The sequence below is a fragment of the Malania oleifera genome, chromosome 5, assembly GCF_029873635.1.
Source record: "Malania oleifera isolate guangnan ecotype guangnan chromosome 5, ASM2987363v1, whole genome shotgun sequence".
NCBI classification, from domain to species: Eukaryota; Viridiplantae; Streptophyta; class Magnoliopsida; order Santalales; family Ximeniaceae; genus Malania; species Malania oleifera.
In genome coordinates this window covers 36,919,126-36,944,115 of record NC_080421.1, presented here as the reverse complement: position 1 = coordinate 36,944,115, position 24,990 = coordinate 36,919,126, and the positions used below count along the sequence as shown (strand labels likewise).

The window sequence follows — 24,990 nt, the reverse complement described above, 5'->3', positions numbered from 1 at the left end:
ATCAACCAAATGATCAATAATAAGGTGTTTGCCAGCTATATAATCTTTCCTTATAAGAAAAAAGGGCCATTGGTAATTCAAAAATGGAAATGGCAGCCTATATAAGGAGTGGTAAGCCCAAGGAGCAAATGAAGGGGCTCACAACAAAAAGAATGAGTGGACCTAGTGAAAAAAAAAAACGAAAATATAGAGGAATATACGAGTGGAGATTCCAATTTGTTACAAAGAGTCTAGTGCATATAAATTCACAACTTCGCGCCTTCCATTTTGCATCTACTTCTTCCTCTTCCATCTCTCTTCTCTTTTTCTACTCTCCATTTTCTTGTTCACACAAATCGTTAAGACAAATAGAAACAGGTCAGTATCAAAATTTTCTTCTATATATTTCTGTTCTTATAATATTCTCTCTCTCTCTCTCTCTCATGCGCGCGCGCGCGCACACACACACACACACACACACGCGAGTATACACACATATATAAGAGAGATACATTCTAATTCTCATTTTTTTTTTATCATATTGAATGTGAAAAATTATTTTTTAATATTGGTGAGATTATAGATATGCCTTTATATTTCTCTTATATTTGGTTGAAAATATTGAAATCAATGAGGAAACAAAGAATCATTTTCTATAAAAATTAAAATTCCTACTTTTACAAATATCAAATTTGATGCCCTTCTGATTCTTTGGTTTTGATTATCTTTTTCCTTAGTTATCTTTAAGATTTCTTCTTTCTCACCCTACTTGTTATGCCTATAAATCTCTTTTTCTCATTTTCCTTGTTGTGTCAATGTTAATCATTTGCATGCCAAAATTTAATGCTCTTTTCACTATACATTTTATGATTTTGTAACACATTGCACTAGTAATTTCATAGTTCTATGACTTAAAAGCTAGTCTTTTATTTGAAAATTGTTTAAGTGATTTTAATTGTAATTTACCTAACTTCCATCCTTTTTACAATTCGTAGTTGACTATATTAAAAGCATTGATATTATAATTATCTGTAAGGGTGGTTTACAAAGCATGCCTTTTTTAAGGCAAGTCTAGTTGTCTAAATTTCTATTTTAGAATATTTTTTAAATAAAAAAGTTTTTTTTTTTTTAAACCTAGATTATTTTTTAATATGTTTTTTTTGATATTAAACTTTCAAAATCAAATATTTATTTTTGTCAGAATTTCTTTGTTTGAAAGTAATCTAAATAATTTTTGCAGTTTCTTTTTAAAACTTGGAAACCATTAAACAAAGGAAAGTAAATTTCAAATGAAATTAATTTTTTTCTATTTGTATATTAGTATTTATTTTTTTTAACTTTTAATTATTTAAGAAAAAAATTTATTTTATTAGTATTTTAATAAAGTGGGAGAAAATAGAATGGAAAATAAATTTCTTTTTATTTTCCTTTACTTTTATTTCCTTTCCCCAAATATGATTCTTTATTTAAACAAACTTTTAGGTTTTGTTTGAAACATGAACTCATTTTGTCATATTTAGTTGTGGAGGAAATTGAAAAATAAAATAAAATATATAACAGATCAATCAATAAAATTTTATAAATTTTTATTTTGAATCATATTAAAATAAATTTTATTTTGATAATATTTAATATAGAAAAAATACAATAAAAACTTATTTCTTTTTTCAACCAAAATTCTTAACTTAATAAGTGCTCACTATTTAATCTTCCTTTTTTAATAAATGATTTACTCGTTGAAATATATTAGATGGCCTCTCTCTCTCTCTCTCTCTCTCTCTCTCTCTCTCTCTCTCTCTCTCTCTCTCTCTCTCTCTCCTCTTTAGTTCACAATGGAATATGCCCTGAGATTTGCTGCGTGATAATTGAGAAGGTAATTACTAATTTTAAGTTATTGGGTTGTTGGGGTTTTTCAAAGAGATATTACCTTATATAATGTCAATAATGTGGAACCATAATTAAAGTTTTATGAACCTGATATTAAATTACGAAACATGTTTCTTTTGAAATAGTAGTTTTTATTAATTTTCTTAATAAAAATCTGTGCAAAAATTATTTCTCTTAAAATAAAAATATTTTTAAAATATTGAAGAATGCCCTCTTAAAATTTATTTGAAAATATTCTCTCCAACAAGATTAAACAAAATTCAATCTTTTACTAATATTATCTATACGGAAATACTAAAATAAAGTTTTTTTTCATTCTATTCACGTTCAAAATGGGCTTTTTGAATTTTAAAATTAATATTACCTTGTTTTTTTTTTAGCTAAAAAATAATAATTAAGGATAATAACAATATAACAATTAAATTAAAAACAGAGTAATTGTTTAATTGAATGATAGGAAGTTTGGGAGTCTGCGTGCCACCGGCGACACGTGTTCCGTCGATTTGCAAGCCATATATTCCTATTTTTCAGTGGTAGTTTCCTTCTTATCAGAATCTCTGTTTTAAAAAAGTCGGGATACTGGGATTAGACTTCATTTTTTCACACGATTCGGTCACGAATCACGGTGTAATCGCTCCCCTTCCTTTATCTTGTTGCAGATATAAGATCACGGGGGGGTTATTCCAGAAGGAAAGTCACAGAGGAGGAAGAAGAAGAAGAAGAAGAAGAAGAAGAAGAAGACCATGGCCAAGGAACAATTGCAGGTGCTGAATGCGCTCGACGTCGCGAAAACTCAATGGTATCACTTTACGGCAATCGTGATCGCCGGAATGGGCTTCTTCACCGATGCTTACGATCTTTTCTGTATTTCCCTCGTCACAAAACTGCTGGGCCGAATCTACTACCATGTCGACGGGGCGAAGAAGCCCGGAACTCTGCCTCCCAATGTGTCCGCTGCCGTCAACGGGGTCGCCCTGTGCGGCACTCTGGCGGGGCAGCTCTTCTTCGGCTGGCTCGGTGACAAACTGGGGCGGAAGAAGGTTTACGGGATTACCCTTATGCTCATGGTGATTTGCTCCATCGCCTCTGGTCTGTCCATGGGGAAGGACCCAAAAGCAGTGATGGCTACCCTCTGCTTCTTCCGCTTCTGGCTCGGGTTTGGCATCGGAGGCGACTACCCGCTTTCCGCCACAATTATGTCGGAGTACGCCAACAAGAAGACTCGCGGGGCGTTCATCGCAGCGGTCTTTGCGATGCAAGGCTTTGGAATTTTGACCGGCGGGATTTTCGGCATTGCGATCTCGGCTGCGTTCAACGCCGGGTTCCCTGCCCCGGCGTATCAGGTCGATGCGGGTGCCTCCACCATCTCCCAGGCGGACTATGTTTGGCGCATCATTCTGATGGCGGGAGCCATCCCAGCTGCGCTCACTTACTACTGGCGGATGAAGATGCCCGAAACTGCTCGGTACACGGCACTCGTCGCCAGGAACATGAAACAGGCTGCGGCGGATATGTCGAAGGTTTTGCAGGTGGACATCGAGGCAGAGCCCCAGAAAGTGGAGAACGCGGCTGTGAAGGAAGCCAATTCCTTCGGATTGTTCTCCAAGAAGTTTCTTCGCCGACATGGCCTGCACTTGCTGGGAACTGCAAGCACCTGGTTCTTACTGGACATTGCGTTCTACAGTCAAAATCTGTTCCAGAAAGACATTTTCAGCGCAGTCGGATGGATCCCTCCGGCGAAGACCATGAATGCCCTCGAGGAGGTTTATAGAATTGCAAGGGCACAGACCCTTATCGCTCTGTGCAGTACTGTCCCTGGTTACTGGTTTACGGTTGCTTTGATCGACAAAATCGGAAGGTTCGTCATCCAGCTGATGGGATTCTTCTTCATGACAGCGTTCATGTTTGCATTAGCAATTCCTTATGATCACTGGACGCACAAGGACAACAGAATTGGGTTTGTGATCATGTATTCACTGACCTTCTTCTTCGCGAACTTTGGGCCCAATGCCACAACATTTGTTGTGCCGGCGGAGATTTTCCCGGCGAGGCTGCGGTCCACTTGCCACGGGATATCGGCGGCGTCGGGGAAGGCTGGGGCGATAGTGGGTGCGTTTGGGTTCTTGTATTTGGCTCAGAATCAGGACAAGGCCAAGGCGGATGCAGGGTACCCTGCAGGAATTGGGATGAAGAACTCACTAATTGTGTTGGGAGTGATCAACTTCTTGGGCATGTTGTTCACTTTCTTGGTTCCAGAGCCCAATGGAAGATCCTTGGAGGAGATTTCAGGTGAGCAAGAGAATGACGAAGGTGGCGCGGTGGAATTGGAGGCTGCTTCTTCCCAGAACAGGACAGCCCCTGTCTTTTAAGTTTGGTTATCAAAGGCTCTATTGTTTCTTTTCTTTTTTCCGGTTTAGTAGTACCTGCCTAGTTTGTTTAAGTGTCTTCTGCATTTCTCTCTGGGTTTGAAGAATATGAGGGTAGTTTTAGGCTTTTGCTTTTGTTTTTGTTTTTATCCATTCCCTGGTGCTTTGCTGTGCAGAAAAGTAAGTGAACTGGATAATGATAAAATTTCGATATGGTGTGTATGTTCATGCCTGCAGCACTGTTGGTGCGGCCGTGAATGAATTTGTTTTGCTTCGTTTTCTAAAGAGTTTTGATCTTGTGTGCAAATTTATGGAGACTGTTGGAGATCATTATGGCTTTTATTGGTATGAATGACAGAAAAAAAGTGAAGTGATAGAAAGTCGAGAGGGATTGAAAAGAAAGTGAGAGTCAAAAGAAGCTCAAAATTTTCTTTTGGCAAACTAATTTGCATGAGGCCCTAAGTTAAAATGACATTTTGCAGTGGGAGGCATAAAATTGTGTTACATTTGTGTGGGACTCTTATACTTAGTGGATTCACAAATAGAAGAAACATATGAGTTTTGAAGTGTTCTTAAGTGGCACCAGAAGACTCGTCGACGAGTGTTTTGTACTCGTCAATGAGGAGATCCAGAGAGTAAGAAAAATTTAGAGATCTTACGATACCGAGAGCAGAAAATGGGCTTGTCGACGAATGCCCTATTTTCATTAACGAGTGTCCTTCTTGATCTTATCAACGAATCCCCTATTCTCGCTGATGAGAAGTTTTGGACTGCAAGTAGTTTTTTAAATTTTGGATTTAAACGTTGTGGTGGTTGGGTAATCGAAGAGAAACCTCTGAAAAACTGTTATATATGTCATTCTGGGCATGTATTGAGTGTGTGTGATCATTCTGAGAAGTGTATTATATATTTTGAGATTTTCATAATGAAATTCGAGTGTCATTGCTTCCATGGGCATAGGTATTGCCAAACCACGTAAATCTTATTGTTGTTGTTCTTGCTATTTATCATTTTCTGATTGTGTTTCATTTATTTGTTGTATTTATTCCACTGTACTTTATATTTATCCCATCCATATTACAACAAATTCTATCAGAATGATTTTTTTTTTATGGCATCGGGATCGTATTCTGTAAGATTTGATATCGTCAAATTTGATGAAATCAGGAACTTTGGTTTATGACAAAGGAGAGTGCAGGACATTATTGTGCAACAAAGAATGGCTAAGGCTCTACTTGATACTCAATCGGAAGAAATGGATGAGGCAACATGGGTAGATTTGAAAGCAAAGGCCGCTTCTTTAATACGCTTGTGTATGGCCTACGAAATACTCTATCAGGTGATGGAGGAGGATTCTCCAGTGGCTATATAACGAAAGTTAGAGAGCCGGTACATGTCCAAATCTCTTAATAATAAACATTTTCTTAAGAAACACTTGTATTGGCTTAAGATGGTTGGAGGATCAAAATTAGATCAACACATTAAATGCTTTTAATCAAATTATTAGTGATTTGATGAGAGTTGATGTTAAGTTTGATGAGGATGACAAAACTTTGATGTTGTTAAAATCTTTGCCCTCAACTCATACTTATGAAAATCTTATGACCACTCTTACGGGGGGAAAATAAACTCTTGATTTTGAAGAGGTAACAAGTGTTTTGCTAAATTTTCATCAAAGATTGAAAATATGTGATAAAGGAGAAGGACTTGTGGTAAAGGGTAATAACGAGAGAGGCAAAGGAAAATCCAAACATGGATCAAGTTAGAAATCCTGAAATCAATCCAAGAAGAAGAAAGAAATTGGGTGTTATAAATGTGGTAAAAAGGGGCATATGAAATTAGAGTATCCGGATTGGAAGAAGGGAAATTCTGAAAAACATGAGAATACTTTAAAATCAGTGAATGTTGTTCAAGAAGGGGGGTCATCATGTACTGATGGTGATGTTCTATCAGTTTCAATGGGGTCGGATAATCTAACAGACTCTTGGATACTTTACTCGGCATGTTCTTATCACATGACTCCGAACAAGGAGTGGTTAAGCACTTACAGGTTAGTGAATTTTGGATTAGTTCTTATGGGTAATGATGATTCTTGAAAAATCATTGGAATAGGAAATGTAAAGATAAAAATGTTTTATGGGACTATAAGGATGTTGTGTAATGTAAGACATATACCAGAGTTGAGGAAGAGTTTGATATCACTTGGAACTTTGGATTGTAATGACTTTAATTAAAATTCCAAAGGTGGAGTTTTGATGGTATGGAAAGGTAATCTGACTCTAAAGAAAGGGCAGAAACTAGATGGGAATATCTACACATTGTAGGGAACTACCGTTGTAGGTGGAGCTGCAGCTATAGATGTTGAATCAGATGAGACCCTCTTGTGGCATATGCGCCTTGGGTATATGGGGGAACACGACATGAAAGAAATACACAAAAGGAAATTATTAAAGGGCTTGAAATCATGCTAGTTGGAATTTTGCAGGATTTGTGTTCTTGGAAAACAGAACAATGCAAGGTTTAGATCAGCAATACACAAGACAAAGGGTATTAGTGATTATGTGCATTCAGATGCTTGGGGCTCGGTTAGAGTTGCATCAAAGGGTGTACATGTGTATTATACGAATTTCATTGATGATTACTCACGAAAGGTCTGAGTTTACATCATGCGTTACAAATCAAATACATTTGCCAAGTTTAAGATTTGGAAGGCTAAAGTGGAAAACCTAACAGAAGGAGAATTAAATACTTAAGGTCAGATAATGGGACCGAGTATGCTGATTCTCGGTTTATGGAGTTTTGTGCTGAACAAGGCATCAAGAGACACTTTATTGTTCATCGGACACCTCAGTAAAATGGTATGACAGAACAGATGAACGAGACTTTTTTTGAAAGGGCTCGATGTCTCAGATTAAATGCAGGGCTACCGAAGAACTTCTGGGACGAGACAATGAGTATTACTTGTTTTCTAATAAACCAATCATCAAGGGCGTCACTAAAGGGTAGAGTGGAAGAAGAGGTTTGGACGGGAAATGCAGTAAACTACTCCGGATTGATGGTATTTGGGTGTCCAGCCTGTGTTCATGTATTTAGTGAGGAGAGGTCTAAGCTTGACCCAAAGTCTCTTCGTCGCATCTTTTTGGGATATCTAGAGGGTGTGAAGGGGTATAAGCTATGGGACCCAGTGGCAAACAAGGTGGTGATCAGTAGTGATGTAGTCTTTGATGAGAAGCTATGGTGAAGCGTACTCAAGAGTGTGATGAACAAAAACAAAAGCCAAAAAGTTGGGGCAATGATGAACATGTTGTGCAAGTGGATTTGGAAGCTCAGGGCAACAGTAATGATCATGGTCCTATGGTTGCAGGGAGCTCTAGCTCGGGAAACTAGTAAGTCAACAATATTCCTATATAGAGATCTAGACACACTATCAGACCTCCACCAAGGTATGGATTTGAAGAGTTAGTATCTTATGCTTTCTTTATTAGTTGCAACGATCCAACTACATTTTAAGAGGCAGTGCCCGGCCAAGAAAAAGATAGGTGGACGAGTGCGATGATTGAGGAGATGAAATCACTATATAAGAACCAAACTTGGGATTTGTTGGAGCTTCCATATGGGAAGAGACTGATAGGTTGCAAATGGGTATATTAGAAGAAAGAGGCAATTTCAGAAAAAGAATGAGAGAAATTCAAAGCACGGTTGGTGGCAAAAGGATACTTACAGAAGAAGAGGATAGATTATGATGAGATGTTTTCTTTAGTGGTCTGATATACTTCTATCAAAGTTGTGTTGAGGTTAGTAGCCCATTATTATCTTCATTTGGAACAAATAGACGTGAAAACACAATGACTTGGAGGAGCAAATCTACATGGTACAGCCGGAGGGATTCATTGAACCGAGAAAAAAAAATTTTGTTTGCAAGTTGAAGAAATCTCTTTATGGGCTGAAACAGTTTCCAAGGCGATGGTATAAACAGTTTGATTCTTACATGATCAATATTGGCTACAAAAGGTGTGAGTATGACTGTTGCGTATATGTGAACAAGCTTGAGGATGGTTCTCTTATTTTCTTGTTATTGTACGTCGATGATATGTTAAGCTGCAAAAGATTTAACTAAGGTTAATCAATTAAAGGACCTGTTGTATAAGAAATTTGACATAAAGGATTTTGGCTTGGCCAATAAAATACTTGGGATGGAGATTCGTCATGACAGAACTGTAGAGAGATTTTGACTATCTCAAGGCGGTTATGTACAGAAGGTGTTAGAGAGGTTTAACATGGCTGATGCAAGACCGGTGTGTACACTTTTAGTGAATCATTTTAAGTTGTCTACTACAGGTTGCCCAAGTACAAATGAGGAAATTTGAGATATGTCAAAGGTCCCCTATCCTAGTGTTGTGGGGAGTTTAATGTATGTCATGGTATGTATGAGGCCAGATTTGGCTCATACGGTGAGTGTGGTAAGTAATTTTCTCTCTAATCTAGGAAGATAGCATTAGGAAGCCGTCAAATGGATACTTAGATACTTATGAGGTACATCGGGATATAACATCATGTTCAACAAGCATTAGAGTAGTCCTTCAGTTATGGGGTTTGTAGATGCTAAGTATGTTGGAGATATGGATGACAGAAGGTCTGCAACGGGATATGTGTTTACTCTTGTAGGAGGACTGGTATGTTGGAGATCCATGGTACAATCTCTGGTAGCATTATCTACAACTGAGGCGGAATATATGGCAGTTGTCGATGTTGCAAGGGAAACCTTATAGCTTGCTGACTCACTCGAAAAATAAGCAGCTTGGAAGTTATCCCAAGTATAGGAGTTATGTCGTATAATACTCAGTCCAAGTGCTAGATTGTCTCCTTAGGGAATACATTTTAATCTCAAATTTTATGTTCTCCTAATTGAAAATAGAAAATTACTGAACTCAGTTCAGATTCGGGTTTTAAAGATTGGTTGAGACTTATTTTGACAAATTAAAAGAACACGCGTTAACTAAAAACGATAACTTTAAACATGAAACTAAAACACGCAATGACAAAAATTTAACACTTAAACGATAACGAAACAGAATAAAAACACGAGTTTTAATCAAACCGACCCTAACTAAATCGAGCTTCAATTAAAAATTAAATTTTAAAAGAGAAAGACAACTAATTTAATTTCTAAAAACCAAAAAAAAAAAAATTCAATTTTTTCCTTTTTGTATTTTATTCTTTTGTTCTTTTTTTTTTCTTCAAGAACTAAATTGGACTTTAGTCAAAAAAAAAAAAAAAAAATTAACTCAAGCAATATTTAAATCTAATGCTAATTTAATTAAGAGAGAGATAAATAAATAAATAAACTTCAGTAAAAAAAATAAAATCCCTTAAACAATTATTCAAAATCTAAAATTTTCAATAAACTTTAATAAATAAAAAAAGCAATATTCAGTTGTAATAAAAAAGAAAAGGAAAGGAAAGGAAAGAAAGAGAGAAAAAAAAAGCGTTCCCGAGTCTGGTGAGGCTACACTGAAGTCGCAGGGAGCCTTGCTGCCATGGTGATCGAGGATGGTGGTTGGTTGTTGGGATCTTCAGTTGCTGTAGAGGAGGGCCTCGAGTAGCTGCTGGTATGGAGATACGATTGCAGCTGGTCTGGTGGCTGCCATGGAGAGTTTCAGAGGGCTGCCGGCTGGTAGCTGTGTTGGTTCTGTGGGGGGCTGCAGATAATGGTTCGTGGCTGGCACAGCTGGGGACTCATGGCAGCTGTGCTGGATGTTCTCAGTGGTTGCAGACGGAGAGAGTAGGGAAGAAGTAGGGAGAGGGAAAGAGAAACTAAGGGAAAGATAAGGAGGATAAGAGGAAGAGAGAGCTAAGGGGTGAGATGACTGAAAGAGAGGGAGAGAGGTCGGAGAAAGAACAGAGCAAGGGAGCAAGAGTAGGGAAGGAGAGGAGTGATAGTTAAGGGAGAGAGGGGGTGCAGGGGAACTACCCAAAAAAGAGGGAGAAGGAGAGATTTAGATAGAGAAGGGAAGGGGAGCCTTAGCGAGACCCAGCAAGCTAACGGTTCAACCCGACCCGGCCATGCATGGCCGGGTCACATCAACTTAATCCTTTCTTTTTTTTTTTTCTTTTTTTTTCTCATTTTTATTTCCGCGATCACGACCAATTTTGACCTTTTTGGAGCTCGTTTCTCTTGAAGTTAAAAACATAGAAGTTGTAGATAATCCTTTCTTCTATCTTCAAAATTTTGAATCGTCTTAATCGGAGCTTGGACAGGAAAGTTATGTGCGAATTACAAACCAGTGCTGGTTTTGGCTCCTAGGAATTTTCCTGCGATAAAAAAATGCCAAAAATTCATAAATTGCTCAATAAAACTCAAAAATTATAAATAGGGCACTTTGTTAAAATATTGAGAGTAATTAGGTATTTAATTAAAAATAGAAGCCCTAATGACCAGATTAAGATGCCTAATTACATAGTTTTAGTGCGTAATCACTGGTTTAGTCAGAGAGTTGGGGTTATAGCAAGATGGAGTAGTGCTGCATTGTGATAGTTAGAGTGTCATTTACTTGATGAAGAATTAGATATACCATGCTAGAACCAAGCACATTGATGTGAGGTTTCACAGGTTTCGAGAATTGATTGCTTCAGGTGAGCTTGTGTTGGAGAAAGTTCACACGTACGAAAATACAACGGATATTTTGAAGAAATCGGTTACTTTTGAGAAGTTAAAGCATTGCTTGGACTTACTCCATGTCTCTAATTGAGAGAAGGAGATAAACCCAACTAAGCATTTCAAGTGCAAGGTGGACTAATTAGATATTGTTGACTTTTTGAGTCCGATCTCTAGTTTTGATGCTGACGAAACACAATGATCTTATGTGTGCATCTAGCTTGTGAACATGTTTACAATATAGAACACACATGAGAGAGGATTGATGGAAGCCTGAGGGACATAATGATCATACCATTTGGCGTATTCCATGATCTGAGAAGCAAAGGAAGAAGAAGAAGATACTTATTTTAAATATAAATGCGTTTGATTTTTGTATTTTGGGTTTGTAATATTTGTATCAGCATGCATGATATGAATAAGCTCAACAAGGCCGTAGATCGACCATAGGGAACCGACTGACCTTAGGTTCGGTCGATTGACGCTAGAATTTTTCGGTAGGCTAAAAAGACTTTAGATAGACCCTAGGTCCTTGCATAAATCACTTAGGAAAAATCCCCACTATCATCTATGCAATCAGGGGTAAAAATATGGCTTAGGTTCTAAATTGAAAAAGGGATTCGGCCAATCGAACCTTGGTGTTGAAAACACATTGGTCGACTGAACATAGGAAAATTTAGAACGTTGACTTGACTTTGGGCGACCAAACCGAAATGACCTTAGTGTCCTCGGTCAACCGAACTCCTGTTAAGTACTTTTCCAACAACTCAGGTGCCCAAACATTTACGTTCAAAATACCCTCGGGCGACCAAAAGTGTATGTTGGGTAAACCGAACTTGAGACCAGGCGACTGAACCTCGAGCAGGTTGGAAAATTGCCTTGGTCAGCAGACCAAATATTTATTTTGGCACCCAAACATGAAAAACTTGCTTTTTCTCATGTATCTGTTTGGGCGACCAAACCTATGGCTCAATTGACCGAAACTCTCGGGTTGGCCAAATTTTACTACAGTAATTAGGAGTAATCGGGATTAAATTTTTAATTAAACTTTTTCAAAATACCCATTGTGTCTGTAACACCCCAACCCCGAGGGGTCTGGGATATTAACTTTTTACCATTGATTTACAGCGGAAGCAAATAAACTCAATTATTATTAAACCAGAGCGCTAATTATCCATATTACAATCATTTATTTCAAAAGAAGAAAAATTACACAAACATAAATATCTGAAACCATACTAATTTTTCTAATCAATCTTTATTTTTCTAATCCTCACCCGCATGCTTGCTAAGCCTGATTTTTGACATGTCCTTCAGAGTTATCTGAAATAAAATATGATTGGGGTGAGACGACGTTGAGTAAGTAAATAAGATCTTTATTAGTGTGTGGCCAAAATGAGGTTTTAAAGAATTTCACAAAACAATATTTAATACTATAACTTCAAGACTGCTTTTAGAATAAATATAAATTTAAAAATTTCTGCATAAAACTTTTGTCATCAATTTCAACAGTAAATTTTTATAATCATATACTATAACTACTAAATTAAACTTTTAACTGTAAAAATATTTAATGATAAACATATATATACTTTTCCTTATACGTTTTCCTTAGATCGTCATTTAAGCACTAGAATGATCATTTTCACATAAACTTACACTTTTTTTTCAAATCATCAGTAACTTTGTATACGTAATTAAATATGTATAAACATATATTATAAAAAAAAAAAACCACCCTTAGGCCTTTTTGCCGTAAGTCATGTTTACCCCCATGACTGGGTTGTGCGGTCCGAAGACTGGACTTAGCTGGCTGGCCGACCAAACTAAATCAACGTATGTAAACTTTAAGTGAGATTTTCCTTATTAAGTCGTGGTCCGGAACCAGATGTGCACTCAAGAGAAATCCACTAACATAAATAACCACTCTGTAAACAGTGTGGGTGCACTCTGATCCATATAAACTTTAAGCTGCGGTACCAAGCATCTGTAACTTTGAACTTTCGTTGCCATAAGGGGTTTTAAAATCATTTTATTATAATTTATGCAATTTAAAATAATATTGTGAAAATCTCATCTTTACTCATATTTTCATAAAAAAAATGCAACGTAGAAATAAACTCATGCCACACAATTTTTGTGTTAAAAATATATATAATTTTATTTTTGAATAGAAAAAAATGCTGAAAATTTACCCGAGAGGATCAGAACATTTCTTAACCCAAAAATAAATGCAAGTATATTAAAGATATAATTGGTATAATTAAATACGCGTAAAAATAAACTCATGAAAATTTTGTGGAACTAATTAACATAGTTGAAATTTACTTATGAAATAAATTTGGGTATGAATTTTAGATAAAAAAAAACTAACATAATCAAAATTTACTTACTTTCTTCCTTACGAACACTGTAACTATCTCTAAGAAATGAGATCGGAAAGAGTGGGTGATTGAGAACTTATTCAAAAATTCTCTCCACCACAATTTCTTTCACTCACTAATTCTTCTCTTCCTTGGAAAAATTGTTGTGAAAAATGAAGGTTGAGAGCTCCCTATTTATAGGAAAATTTTAAGGAAGAAATGAAATTTATAAAAGTGTGGGGAGATGGGTGAAATTATAATTTTTAAAAATTAAAGAATGCATAAGGGATGGGCAAGGTATGGGTTGAGTATGGGATGGGATGGAGGCCATGTGGGAGTGCTTGCCACCATTCCCATTAAATAAATTTTTAATTAATTACTTACCTAATTAATTAATCAATTAGTTAATTAATTATTTTATTATTTTATTATTTTTCTTAATCATTATTATCATTATTATTATCATTGTTATTAATTTTGAACCATTTTTAGTATTTATTTATTTTATTATTTATTTTTAAAAAAGAATTAAATTTGAATTTTGAAAACTCATGTGGGCCCCACACCACTTCGAGACCCAAACGGATCCTACGTAACTCTAATAATCCTCATATGATTTTATTAGCCCTACATAGCTTCGAGACTCGTGTAAACCTCCACACGACTTCGGGACTCATGTGGGTCCCACATAGTCTTGTGGGCCCCGCATAGGATACCTATATTATTATTATTTTATCATATATTTCTGTAAATTATGTCAATCAAAACATTATTTTATGTACTTATTTACGTGTACAAATAGTGTCTATCCTGTTTATCCTATGAAATTCCATTTTGACAAGGCCGACCTCCAGGGAGCGACTGAACTGCAATGCTCTCTAAGCACTCGCTAAGACAAGGTCTTTCTTAGGCATCAAACATGGAATCAAGGATCCTACAGAAAAACACTTCTGTATTGATATTAACTTAATAACCATTTTTATTATTTTATTATTATTGTACTTTAATTATATATATATTTTTTTGGGTCATCACAATGTCCTCAACGGTCATTTTTCTCCCAAAGTCTATAAATACCCCATCATTACTCAAAATTAAGAGTGAGATTAACATAAATTTTTTTCTCCCATTTTTACACTTTCAAGCAAAAATCTCTTACTCCCTTCATCATTTTTTTGCAAAATCATCTCGTAAGAGAACATTTGTTTAGGGCATATATTTCATATCTTTGATTTCATAAATTATTTACTCTCAATTGTTTATACATTTTTCACATCATCTTTAGAGAGTAAATCGAAGATCTCTCCCATATATTTCATTTGATAAATATCTTTGGAAGCTTACTTTGAATAGCTTGTGAATCTTGCACATTTATTGTAAGTGTTCAAAAGCTTATTTGTGCTATATTACAAAACACTTTTTGAACATTAAACCCTAAGATCTCCTGTGCTTTATCTTTTACATAAATTTTCATTTGGAGATATTTCTTTGGGTTAAGATCTTTGAAGTACTTATTGTTTACTCCAGTGTTAAATCAAAGATCATATATATATATATATATATATATATATATATATATATATATATATATATATATTTGTTTGTGAAAAATTGTTTGAAACTGAAACCTTAAGTTCTCCTTACTTCATTAGAAAAATAATTTTTGGAGAAAATTTTTATTAGGGGTTGAACCTTTGAAACAATTATCATATACATCATTTTCAAAGATTGCAAACATTGTTGACTCTATAAGTTTGATCCCATTTTAATTATGAAAAAACCAATATTTCTCACCTATGCGTTGAGTTTCTTGAACACGTTTATCTTCAACATGCACTATTGGAAGGAACTTAAGCAAGCCACACAGACTATGAAGATCAAATTTCATTTATGGCGTCTGAAGAATCGAAGGAATGAAGACCTATTTTTTTTTTTTTATTGTATTTGCATTCATTTTTAATTGGTCTATAATAGTAAATATAGGAAAATTTTTGTAATAATCTATGCATGTCATGCATGTCGGTAATTATAAGCTTATAGACCTTAGAGAGACCTTAGGTCCTTACACTAGTGCACAATATAGTCCCCATGATCACTTATAATATCAGGGGAAAAAATTGAAGTGTAAATGGACTTAATAGGAAAAAAAAAAAAATGAGAGAGGTCAGGAGACCAAACCCTTTGTGTTCAAAACATATCAGGTGCCCAAACCGTGGACAAGTCAACATGTTGCCTTGGATTCGGGTGGCCGAACATATTTGACTGCACTGTCCACGGTCGACCGAACCGCTGAGGTGACCATTCTCACCAACTCAGCCAACAGAACCTCACATTCATTTTACCCTCGGGCGACCGAACTTATGAGTTCGATTAATCGAATGATAGACTAGGTGAGCGAAACGTGGACAGAATAAAAGCCAATCGAGCCCTGATTCGAGCACCCGAACGTTCAAAACTTGCTTTTTTTAACTGAGTCTATTCGGACGACCAAACCATGTTTCAGCCACCTGAAAACTCTTGGGTTGTTTATTTTTTACTGGGGTTAAAACTAATTAGACAGGGTTAATTTTCCTGATTGGTTTTAAAACAATTCTAATAAAGACCCTTGTGTCCTAAACGATCATAATTTGGCCAACTTCTATATATAGGGCTTAATTTGTTCAAATTAGCAAGAGATTAAGAAAATCATTAGTGCAAAATCCTCTCAAACTCAAAAGCTCATTCTTGCCTATACTACTTCAAAATCTCTCCAACACTCATTCCTTTGATTAATCCTAGCTAGCATTGTAAGAGTTTCTTATTGTGCTATTGCTTAGTAAAGATTGCTTAATACTCCCATTACTTGGCTTGATTGATTGATATTAATTTTGGGGAGTTAAGGAAGGTTTATCTCACATATTTGATTGGATAAATCTAGTGTTGCTTAAGGGTCTTTGCATTGTCATTGCAGGATTCCTATAGCTATCATTTTCATGTGCAAAGGATTTTACAAGCTATAATTTTTTTCAAACAACTCTTGTGCCTATTTTATTAAAGAAAATATTTTTGAGTTGATTTGAATATTTGATTAGCATATTTGAAACCCTAATCTAGCATTGAAATTTGATATATCTAGTTTTAAAGAAATAGCTTGTTAGAACATTCTTGAGCATTTATGTGATTATATCTTGTTGAGTGTTTCTTGCACAAAAATCACATCACAGAGCTTACAATTTCCTATACTATTGATATGTGATTGATTAATTGATTACATTTGGTACATATCTGCTTGATTGAAAAGCATAATCACTGTACCCTATTTGTATTATGTAAATATTGTTGTATTCTAAGCGTGGCATGAGGGTGCGGTAACTAGCCCGGAAGTTTGTAAAGGCTGACATCAGCCCTGTGCTAATTGACCTGGTTGGTTAGGTGCGCTCCACCTGTTAAGTGAGCCCATAGTGTAATCTGTGTGCTAGTGAGCCAAGGCGGGGACGTAGGCAGGATTGGTTGAACCCCGATATCATATTCGATGTCACTTTTACATTTCATGCATTATATTCTACACTGTGCTTGATTTAGTTTCCCTGCTAAATATATTGCATATCTGATTGACACTAAATTGTATTTGGCTAAAAAATACTGAAATTGTGGTGCATGTACTGAAAATTGTTTAATATATTGTATCTGCAATTTCATATATACTTGGACTGCTCCTAGGTTGCATTATACTATTGTTAGATTAGTTTAACCTAGGAGGAAATTTTTTAAATCTCCAATTCACCCCCTCTTGGGATTGCACTAAAGTTAACAATTGGTATTAGAGCTTTGTCACTTAGACTTAAACATTATTTTGTAAAAGATCATGATGACTCTTATTAGTGTATCCCAATCGTGTGTGGGTAGGTTCTCTGCAAACCCTCCAATGTTTTCTGGTGAAAATTTTTCTGATTGGAAACTTAGAATGACTATCTTTATAAAATCATTGAGCTGGAGGACTTGGAGAGTCATTACTCAAAGGGTTATTGTGCCTATGAAAAGTGTCAATAATGTTGAAATTCCCAAATCAGAAATTGAGCTAAATGATAACAATATGCGTTTAATTTAAATAAATTTTGATGCCATGAATATTCTATTTTAAGCTTTAGATTCTAATATATTTCATGAAGTAAAGGCATGCCAAAACGCTAAAGCAATATGGGAGGAACTTGAAAAGAGATAGAGCATCTAAGCATGAAAAGTATATACTTTTATGTGACTCCACCTCAAAAGGCCATGAAGGAGAAAAGCAGTGCTTTAATGCTTTAACCAACAATGAGGTAAATTCGTCTCCTTTAGCTTTATCAAATAATCCATGTAATGATTCATGTGATAAATCTTGTGATGCATCTGATTTTGAATCATGTGATAGTTCTGATAGTAAAAGCATGCCAACTTATAAGGAATTGCAAGTTGAATATGTTAGAACTCATAAGTCTCTTGTTAAAACACTTAAATGCTATACTGTTTTGAAAAACAAGAATAAGGCATCATTGAAAGAATTTGAATAAAAAATTCTTGCTAAAAGGGAAAATGATTTTAAAATAAAAAATTTAGTAAACAAGAATGAAGAATTGGAAAAAGAGCTAAATGTCTTAAAATCTCAAATTTCAAGTGATAATAAAAAGGATCTTCTCATTTCAGAACTTGAGTATAAAGCAAACACAATGACCAATGAATTCATAAAATTACAAGGTGTTTGCAAAGGCTTGAAAGATTCAAAAACTCAAGGCCTAAAAAGAAAAATTGAGGACCAAGCCAAAATTATTCATACATTTACTAGGGGCAAAGAAAACTTAGACAAGCTTCTAGGTTCATAGAAGATGACCTTATACAAAGAAGGTATAAGTTATAATGGGATTGAAAATAAGAAAAGAAAGAGCCAATACATGGGGTACTTCGTAAGGGCATCAAAACACAATGCTAGTACCTCCTTCGGTCCATATACTCACACCACATGTTGTCTTGTGTAAAAAGGAAGGGCACATAAAATTTGATTGCCCATTTAAAAGGAAAGGTGTAGAATGCAAACGGACATGGAGAGTCAAAGTGCCACCTAGTCCTAACCCATCAAGACTCAAAGATAGAAAAATGGTATGGGTTGTAAAGAAAGGAAACTCATTAGAACTTAAGGAGGAACAAATTCCAATTGGAGTTACATAAATTCCTTTCTTAGGTTCTAGGCTTTGGGGGAATGATGTATATTGTCCTACAAAGTGGTTTGTCCCAAAAATGTCAAATCTTAGCATAGTCATTCCACCTTTTGGTACACTGAGATCATTTGAGAACCAAGCCAATCTGCAAATCCATGTATATAACCAATTTGAACTTAATGCATATATCCATTGAGTGAAATATGAAATTATTGGCTGCTCGAATAAAAATCCACTTTCAAATGGACATGGCATGTTTGTCTTGTATCTAATTTTAAATGCTTAACTCATACTTAATATGAAAATCTAATGTTAAGCATACTTTTTCCATTGCATAAGACCGAGCTTTAAGAAATAAATAATACATTAAGTATTATCTAATCCTAAACTCATCTTGGGGCTTTAAAAGCATAATAAAATTCTTAGTCATCTCTCCAGGTTTATGCACTATTGATTAGAACTCCTTATTCATTAGATGCTTATTAATAGACATCCTTCTCATAATCAAAATTAGAGTCATTGACTAAGGGATTCATGGTTTATTGGTCAATTGAAATAATCCCTTGTGCGTTAAATATAAACTTCTTTGGTTTTGATTCATACAAATATTTTCCTCCTCCATAGGAAAACTTCACCAATCGCGATCACATTTGCTAAAGTTTTCATCCTATTCCTTGGTTGTATCCTTGCTCAAAATAGTGATCATATTTAAAGGATACTTTCCAATCTCCCATGAGCTCTGTTCTATAATATTCATATACCCATAAATGCTCCTTGCCAAATTAGTTAGGACATATTTAATAATGATAATGTCTTGCTTCCTCATATACTCTTCTGAACATAATAGAAGTTTATTCCTTAAGAGTATTCAATTTTTCCTCCAAGCTCTCAAACTTCAATCAAATCATTTAGAGCTTAACATGATCAAAATAAGTTTAAAGGCTAAAACGATTGCTATAGGTCTTAGTCTAGATGATAGAACAAAATTCATAGAAACCTATGCATGAACCTTAAAATTCAAAGCCATTTGAACTTATGCCTCTCACTCATTAGGATTCATAAAGAAAAGAGGCAATGTAGGTGTTAATTCAGGTGTAATCCCAAGAGGGGGGCGGGGTGAATTGGGTATTTTAAAAATCTTTGAGTTTATTTTAACATTTAATCCCTATTTCAATATTTAACAGATTAATTGTAGGGGCTTGAAATTAATTCAAATAATTATCTCAATAAATTCTATTTTACCCAATTTAATTATCTAGTGCGTGCGAGGTTATTCAACATACACACATGCAAGAAAGGTAATGAAATGTGTTGTAGAAATTAAAAGGAGTAAAGGAAGAGAGAAGACAAATACAATTTTTACGAGGTTTAGCCAACCCTGCCTACGTCCTCGCTTTGAGCAACCCACTAAAGGATTCCACTAAATCCCTGCTTCTTTAACTAGGACGGGGCTTCCTTTACATATGCTGCTTACAAGAGGCACAACTTCCTCCTCATCTGGTTCACAACCCAAACCGTGATTACAATATAGAATTTCAAATCTTCAAAACAACTCAATATTACTTCTAACAAAGCTAGTGAGTACAATGGAAAACCTAACACATATCCATATGATAAAACTTGAAGCTCAGTATGCATGTAACGATGTAATCATTATATGAATGATATGCTTTACAAAATTTCTCTTTGATCAAATCTCCCAAAATAATTATATAAGTAAATGCTTGGAGAGTTTAGGGTTTTAGTTCAACTTACTAGATGCAAGAATACTGAATGTGATCATATCAAAAATTGTTCTTGAACATTATAAAGATCTAAGTCCTTGCTATCAAATAATTTGTAAGGTTGAATTTTTGAATAAATAGAAGGCTTTGAAAATTGCAAAGATTTGGAACACAACTTGTCACACAAATATTTCTCACAAATGTATATTGAGATCCTTTAGACTTTTCAATCAAGTAGATTTCACAATAACAAAGTATTGAGTCTTTGAATGAAAATAAGAACTTGAAGATCACCAAATATTCAATGTTTAGAAAATCCTTTCACAAATAATTTTTTATGTAACAACACAAGGATTTTTCTTTTTCAATAACAGTAATAGATGTATGAGTATGAGATATGAAAAATCTTCAAGATATCTATATATTGAATACACAAACTAATCCCTTGTTTACCAAACCTCAATCACCAAAGCTTACTATCAAGATGTGTAAATGAAATCCCTTCATTTTGGTGAGATGATTTGCCCAAACTTGATGAGTATAAGTTTGAGTGCAGACAATTGTATTGCAATATGTTCAAGTCTCTCAATATTATCCAAAAACTTGGGGCACTAGGGTTTAGAGGTTGATTATATAGGTAGTCTTAGCCTTAGCATAAGTCATGACTATTGGATCGAATTGATGAAGTGTATAACCCGTGAGTTCTCTCGCTAAAGATTAAAATTTTAAACTTCCCGCAGGTTCATATGACTGAGGTCTAGTGTTCAGACGTCTGATTTTCCTTAAAACTTTGAAAAATTGAGCTGGACACAGGGTCAGATGATCGAACTTAAGGTTCAAACTTTTGAAGTCCTTGTTTCAGATGAATGAACTGAAGGTTCATACGTCTGATGGTGTTCTGCCTGTTCTAAGTTTCAGCAATTAATTCTTCAGACAACTGAACTAATTCTTCAATATTCTAAGGAAATTCTTCAGACGTCTGAAGTAAAACTTCAGTCATCTGAAGCTGCATCTTCAGACGTCTGAGGGTAATCCTTAGTCATCTGGGCAGTCCGACTTCAGTTTTTTATATATTTTATTTTCAAAAAAACATTTTTGCTTTTTTGCTTTGCTTCTTTATAAAACATTTTTTCAGAGTTTTAAATAGAGTCTCTAAGTCAATAAAGAACCCCTAAAAGATTTTCATGAGATGCATGAGTCCTATGGTTAGTTTAGGATATATTTTGAGTTTCAAATTAAATCATATGAAATATGTACGTACATTCAGTTCTAAATACCCATTCCCATGACGATATTAAACTTACTGCTTGCATCTTCATTCTCTTACTCGTTTAGTTCCATGGATTGTGCCAAGATGTATATAGTTTAATCCTCATGACTTCCATGACTTTCTAACCTTTCGTGTATGCTAAATATTGTTCCTTTTCACAATATCAATGCACAAATCAAATACCAAGTGATTTGTCATTATCAAAACCTGATTGGACTCATAGAGTCAACAATCTCCCCCTTTTTGATGATGACAAATGCACGACCAAAAATATAAAATGGGTTACACCTAACAAGGCTCCCCCTCAAATAATGCACAATCAAATATTCAGAAATATGAAATATGCTCATACATAATTAGTTTTGCCAACTATTTTGGCTATGATCTGATATTCTTCTCCCCCTTTTGACATCAACAAAAAGGTATATAACAAAAATGTTTGGACATAACCTTATATTTTTCTCCTGCTTTAAATCACAAATTGGTTTTTTTTCTTTTTTAAATATTCAACCTTCAAATTTCAAAAATTGTTAATTCAGTTTACTTCTCCCCCTTGCTAATGAAAAAAAACTATGTTGTTGAATTAAATTGCAATGTGAACATACACCATGTGTCGAATTTCATAGACATGGATAAGAAAAAATAGTCACTAAAGTTCAAACATTAAGTGAGGATTAACATGTGTCAGTTAACATGCACTCATCATGATATGAGTTTAATACCAAATGTGAACAAATGTGGTACCAAATGAGAACAAATAAGCCAAATTTGAAGTTTTAACCAACTGTGAATATTAAGTGATGTTACTCCTCCTGAATTATGTCATCTAATATAATTCTAGGCAACTTCTCGACAATGCATCAAACCTAATTCACGTCTAATTTGGATAAACCTATCATCCGCAAGTGGTTTCGTGAATATGTCTGCCCATTGTTCATCTGTGCAGACAAACTCAAGTGTCACATCTCCTTTTTGCACATGATCACGAAGAAAATGATGTTTAATTTCTATATGTTTAGTTCGTGAATGTAATATAGGATTCTTTGAGATGTTTATTGCACTCGTATTGTCGCACCTTATAGGAATTGTATCATAGCTTAATCCAAAATCCATAAGTTGTTGCTTCATGTGTAGCGTTTGAGCACAACAACTTACAGCCGCTATGTATTCAGTTTTGGCTGTGGAAAGAGCAACTGAATTATGCTTCTTGGAAAACCAAGAGACTAAAGAATGCCCTAAGAAATGACATGTGCCACTCGTGCTCTTCCTATCCACTTTGCTACCAGTAAAATCAGCATCTGAATAACTGATAATATCAAAGGATGTATACTCAGGATACCATAATCCAAGTTCCACAGTTCCTGTCAGGTATCTAAGTATTCATTTGATAGCTAACAAATGAGACTCTTTTAGTGCAGCCTAAAATCTTGCGCACAAACATACGTTGAACATTATGTCAGGTCTACTGGCAGTCAGATATAGTAAGCTACCAATCATTCCATGATAGAGCTTGACATCTACTGGTATACCTTGTTCATCTTTGTCTAATTTCAAATAAGAGCTCATAGGTGTTCCTGTTATTTTCCCATCTTCCATAGTAAACTTTTTGAGTAGATCTCTAATGTACTTTGATTGGTTTATAAAAATTCTTTGTTTCACTTGTTTTATCTGAAGTCTTAGGAAGAAATTTAGTTCACCCATCATGCTCATCTCAAATTCATTTTTCATAGTGCTTGCAAACTCATTGCATAAGTCTTTATTTATTGCTCCAAATATGATATCATCTACGTATACTTGGACTAGGAGCATGTCATCTTTCTTAGACTTTATGAAAAGAGTTGTATCTATCCTCCCTCTGATAAATCCATTATCTAGTAAAAAACCGCTTAGCCTTTCATACCAAGCTCTAGGAGCTTGCTATAAACCATACAAGGCATTAGTTAGTCTATAAACGTGATTTGGATTCTTATGGTTTTCAAAACCTGGGAGTTGTTCTACATAAACTTCTTCATTTATGTAGCCATTTAAAAATGCGCTTTTGGCATCCATTTGATATAGCTTGAAATCGTTAAAAACATCATAGGCTAAAAGCATTCGAATGACATTCATTCAAACTACAAGTGTAAAGGTTTCTTCAAAATCTATTACTTCTTCCTAGTTATATCCCTGAGCTACTAGTCTTGCCTTATTTCTAACAACTATCCCATGTTCATCTTTCTTGTTCTTATATATCCATTTTGTTCCAATAATTGTCTTATCCTCAGGTCTAGGAACTAATGTCCATACTTTATTTCTCTCAAATTGGTTTAACTCTTCTTGCATGGACATCACCCAAGATTCATTCTCAATTGCTTCACTCACATTCCTAAGTTCTTCTTGGGACAAAAAGGCAAAATGACTAATCATATTCCTAAGTGAGGATCGAGTGGCTACCACATAATGGTTCACCTATTATTTGATCAATGGGACGACTCTTTATGTACTTCCATTCTCTAGGTAGTTTATTATCCTCATTTTAAATTTGATTAGTTCCTTAATTTCATTTCTCTTTTCTGAATCATTTTCAATAGACAGTTTTTCAAATTCTTTTAGAGAAGGGATTTGACTCATCGAATACTACATGAATGGATTCTATAACAGTTAATGTTTGTTTATTATAAACTCTGTAGGCTTTACTATCAAAGGCATACCCTAGGAAGATACCTTCATTTGATTTCACATCAAACTTTCCTAAATGTTCATTGTCTCTAAGCACAAAGCATTTACAGCCAAAGACATGAAAATATGATATGTTTGGTCTATAGCCATTTCATAATTCATAAGGAGTCTTATTTAGAGATGGTCTAATCAAAACTCTATTTAGAACATAACATGCGGTATTTACTTAGCCTAGAAGTACTTAGGTAGTTTATGTTCATTAAGCATAGTTTTAGCCATTTCTTGTATGGACCTATTCTTTCTTTTAACTACACCATTCTGTTGTGGTGTTCTAGGAGCCAAAAAATTATAAGCTATTCCTAATGAATTTCAGTAGTCTTCCATGCCTTGATGTTTAAATTCTATACCCCCATCACTTTGGATTTTAGTGACAGTATACCCCTTTTCATTTTGAATATTCTTACACAGTTTAATGAATTATTCACATGCTTCATCGTTGTGACCTAAAAATAATACTTATGTATATCTTGAATAATCATCAACTATGACGAATGTGTATTATTTTCCTCCTAAACTCTGAGTTGGGTTTGGACCAAATAAATCTAAGTGTAGCATTTGAAGTGACCTAGTAGTAGAGATTACTTTCTTCTTCTTAAAGCTAGCTCTTGCTTGTTTTCCTAGTTGGCATGCATCACATATTTTATCTTTCACGAATTTAGTCTTAGGCAATCCCTTACCTAATTCTTCCTTAACAAGTTTAGATATTAGGTCCATGTTTGCATGTCCTAGTCTCCTATGCCAAATCCAACTAATCTCATTTATAGCAGAAAAACAAGTAACATGTTGAAAAGCAAGATTGTCAAGACTATTGGTGTAGACATTTTCATAACGATCAGCAGTAAACAATATTTTGTTTT

The 24,990-nt window shown here is 34.9% G+C and overlaps 1 protein-coding gene across 1 annotated transcript; it reads left to right on the top strand.

Moving 5' to 3' along the window:
* The first annotated feature begins 265 nt into the window (after positions 1-265).
* On the top strand, positions 266-4,517 carry LOC131156157 (inorganic phosphate transporter 1-4-like). Its single transcript, XM_058109616.1, has 2 exons — positions 266-357; positions 2,526-4,517. The coding sequence occupies exon 2, from the start codon at positions 2,610-2,612 to the stop codon at positions 4,233-4,235; it is 1,626 nt and encodes a 541-aa protein (XP_057965599.1). The 5' UTR covers positions 266-357; positions 2,526-2,609; the 3' UTR covers positions 4,236-4,517.
* Positions 4,518-24,990: the final 20,473 nt, after the last annotated feature.

Coding starts and splice junctions, on each gene's coding strand:
- LOC131156157 (XM_058109616.1), top strand. CDS start 2,610: ATGGCCAAGGAACAATTGCAGGTGCTGAATGCGCTCGACGTCGCGAAA.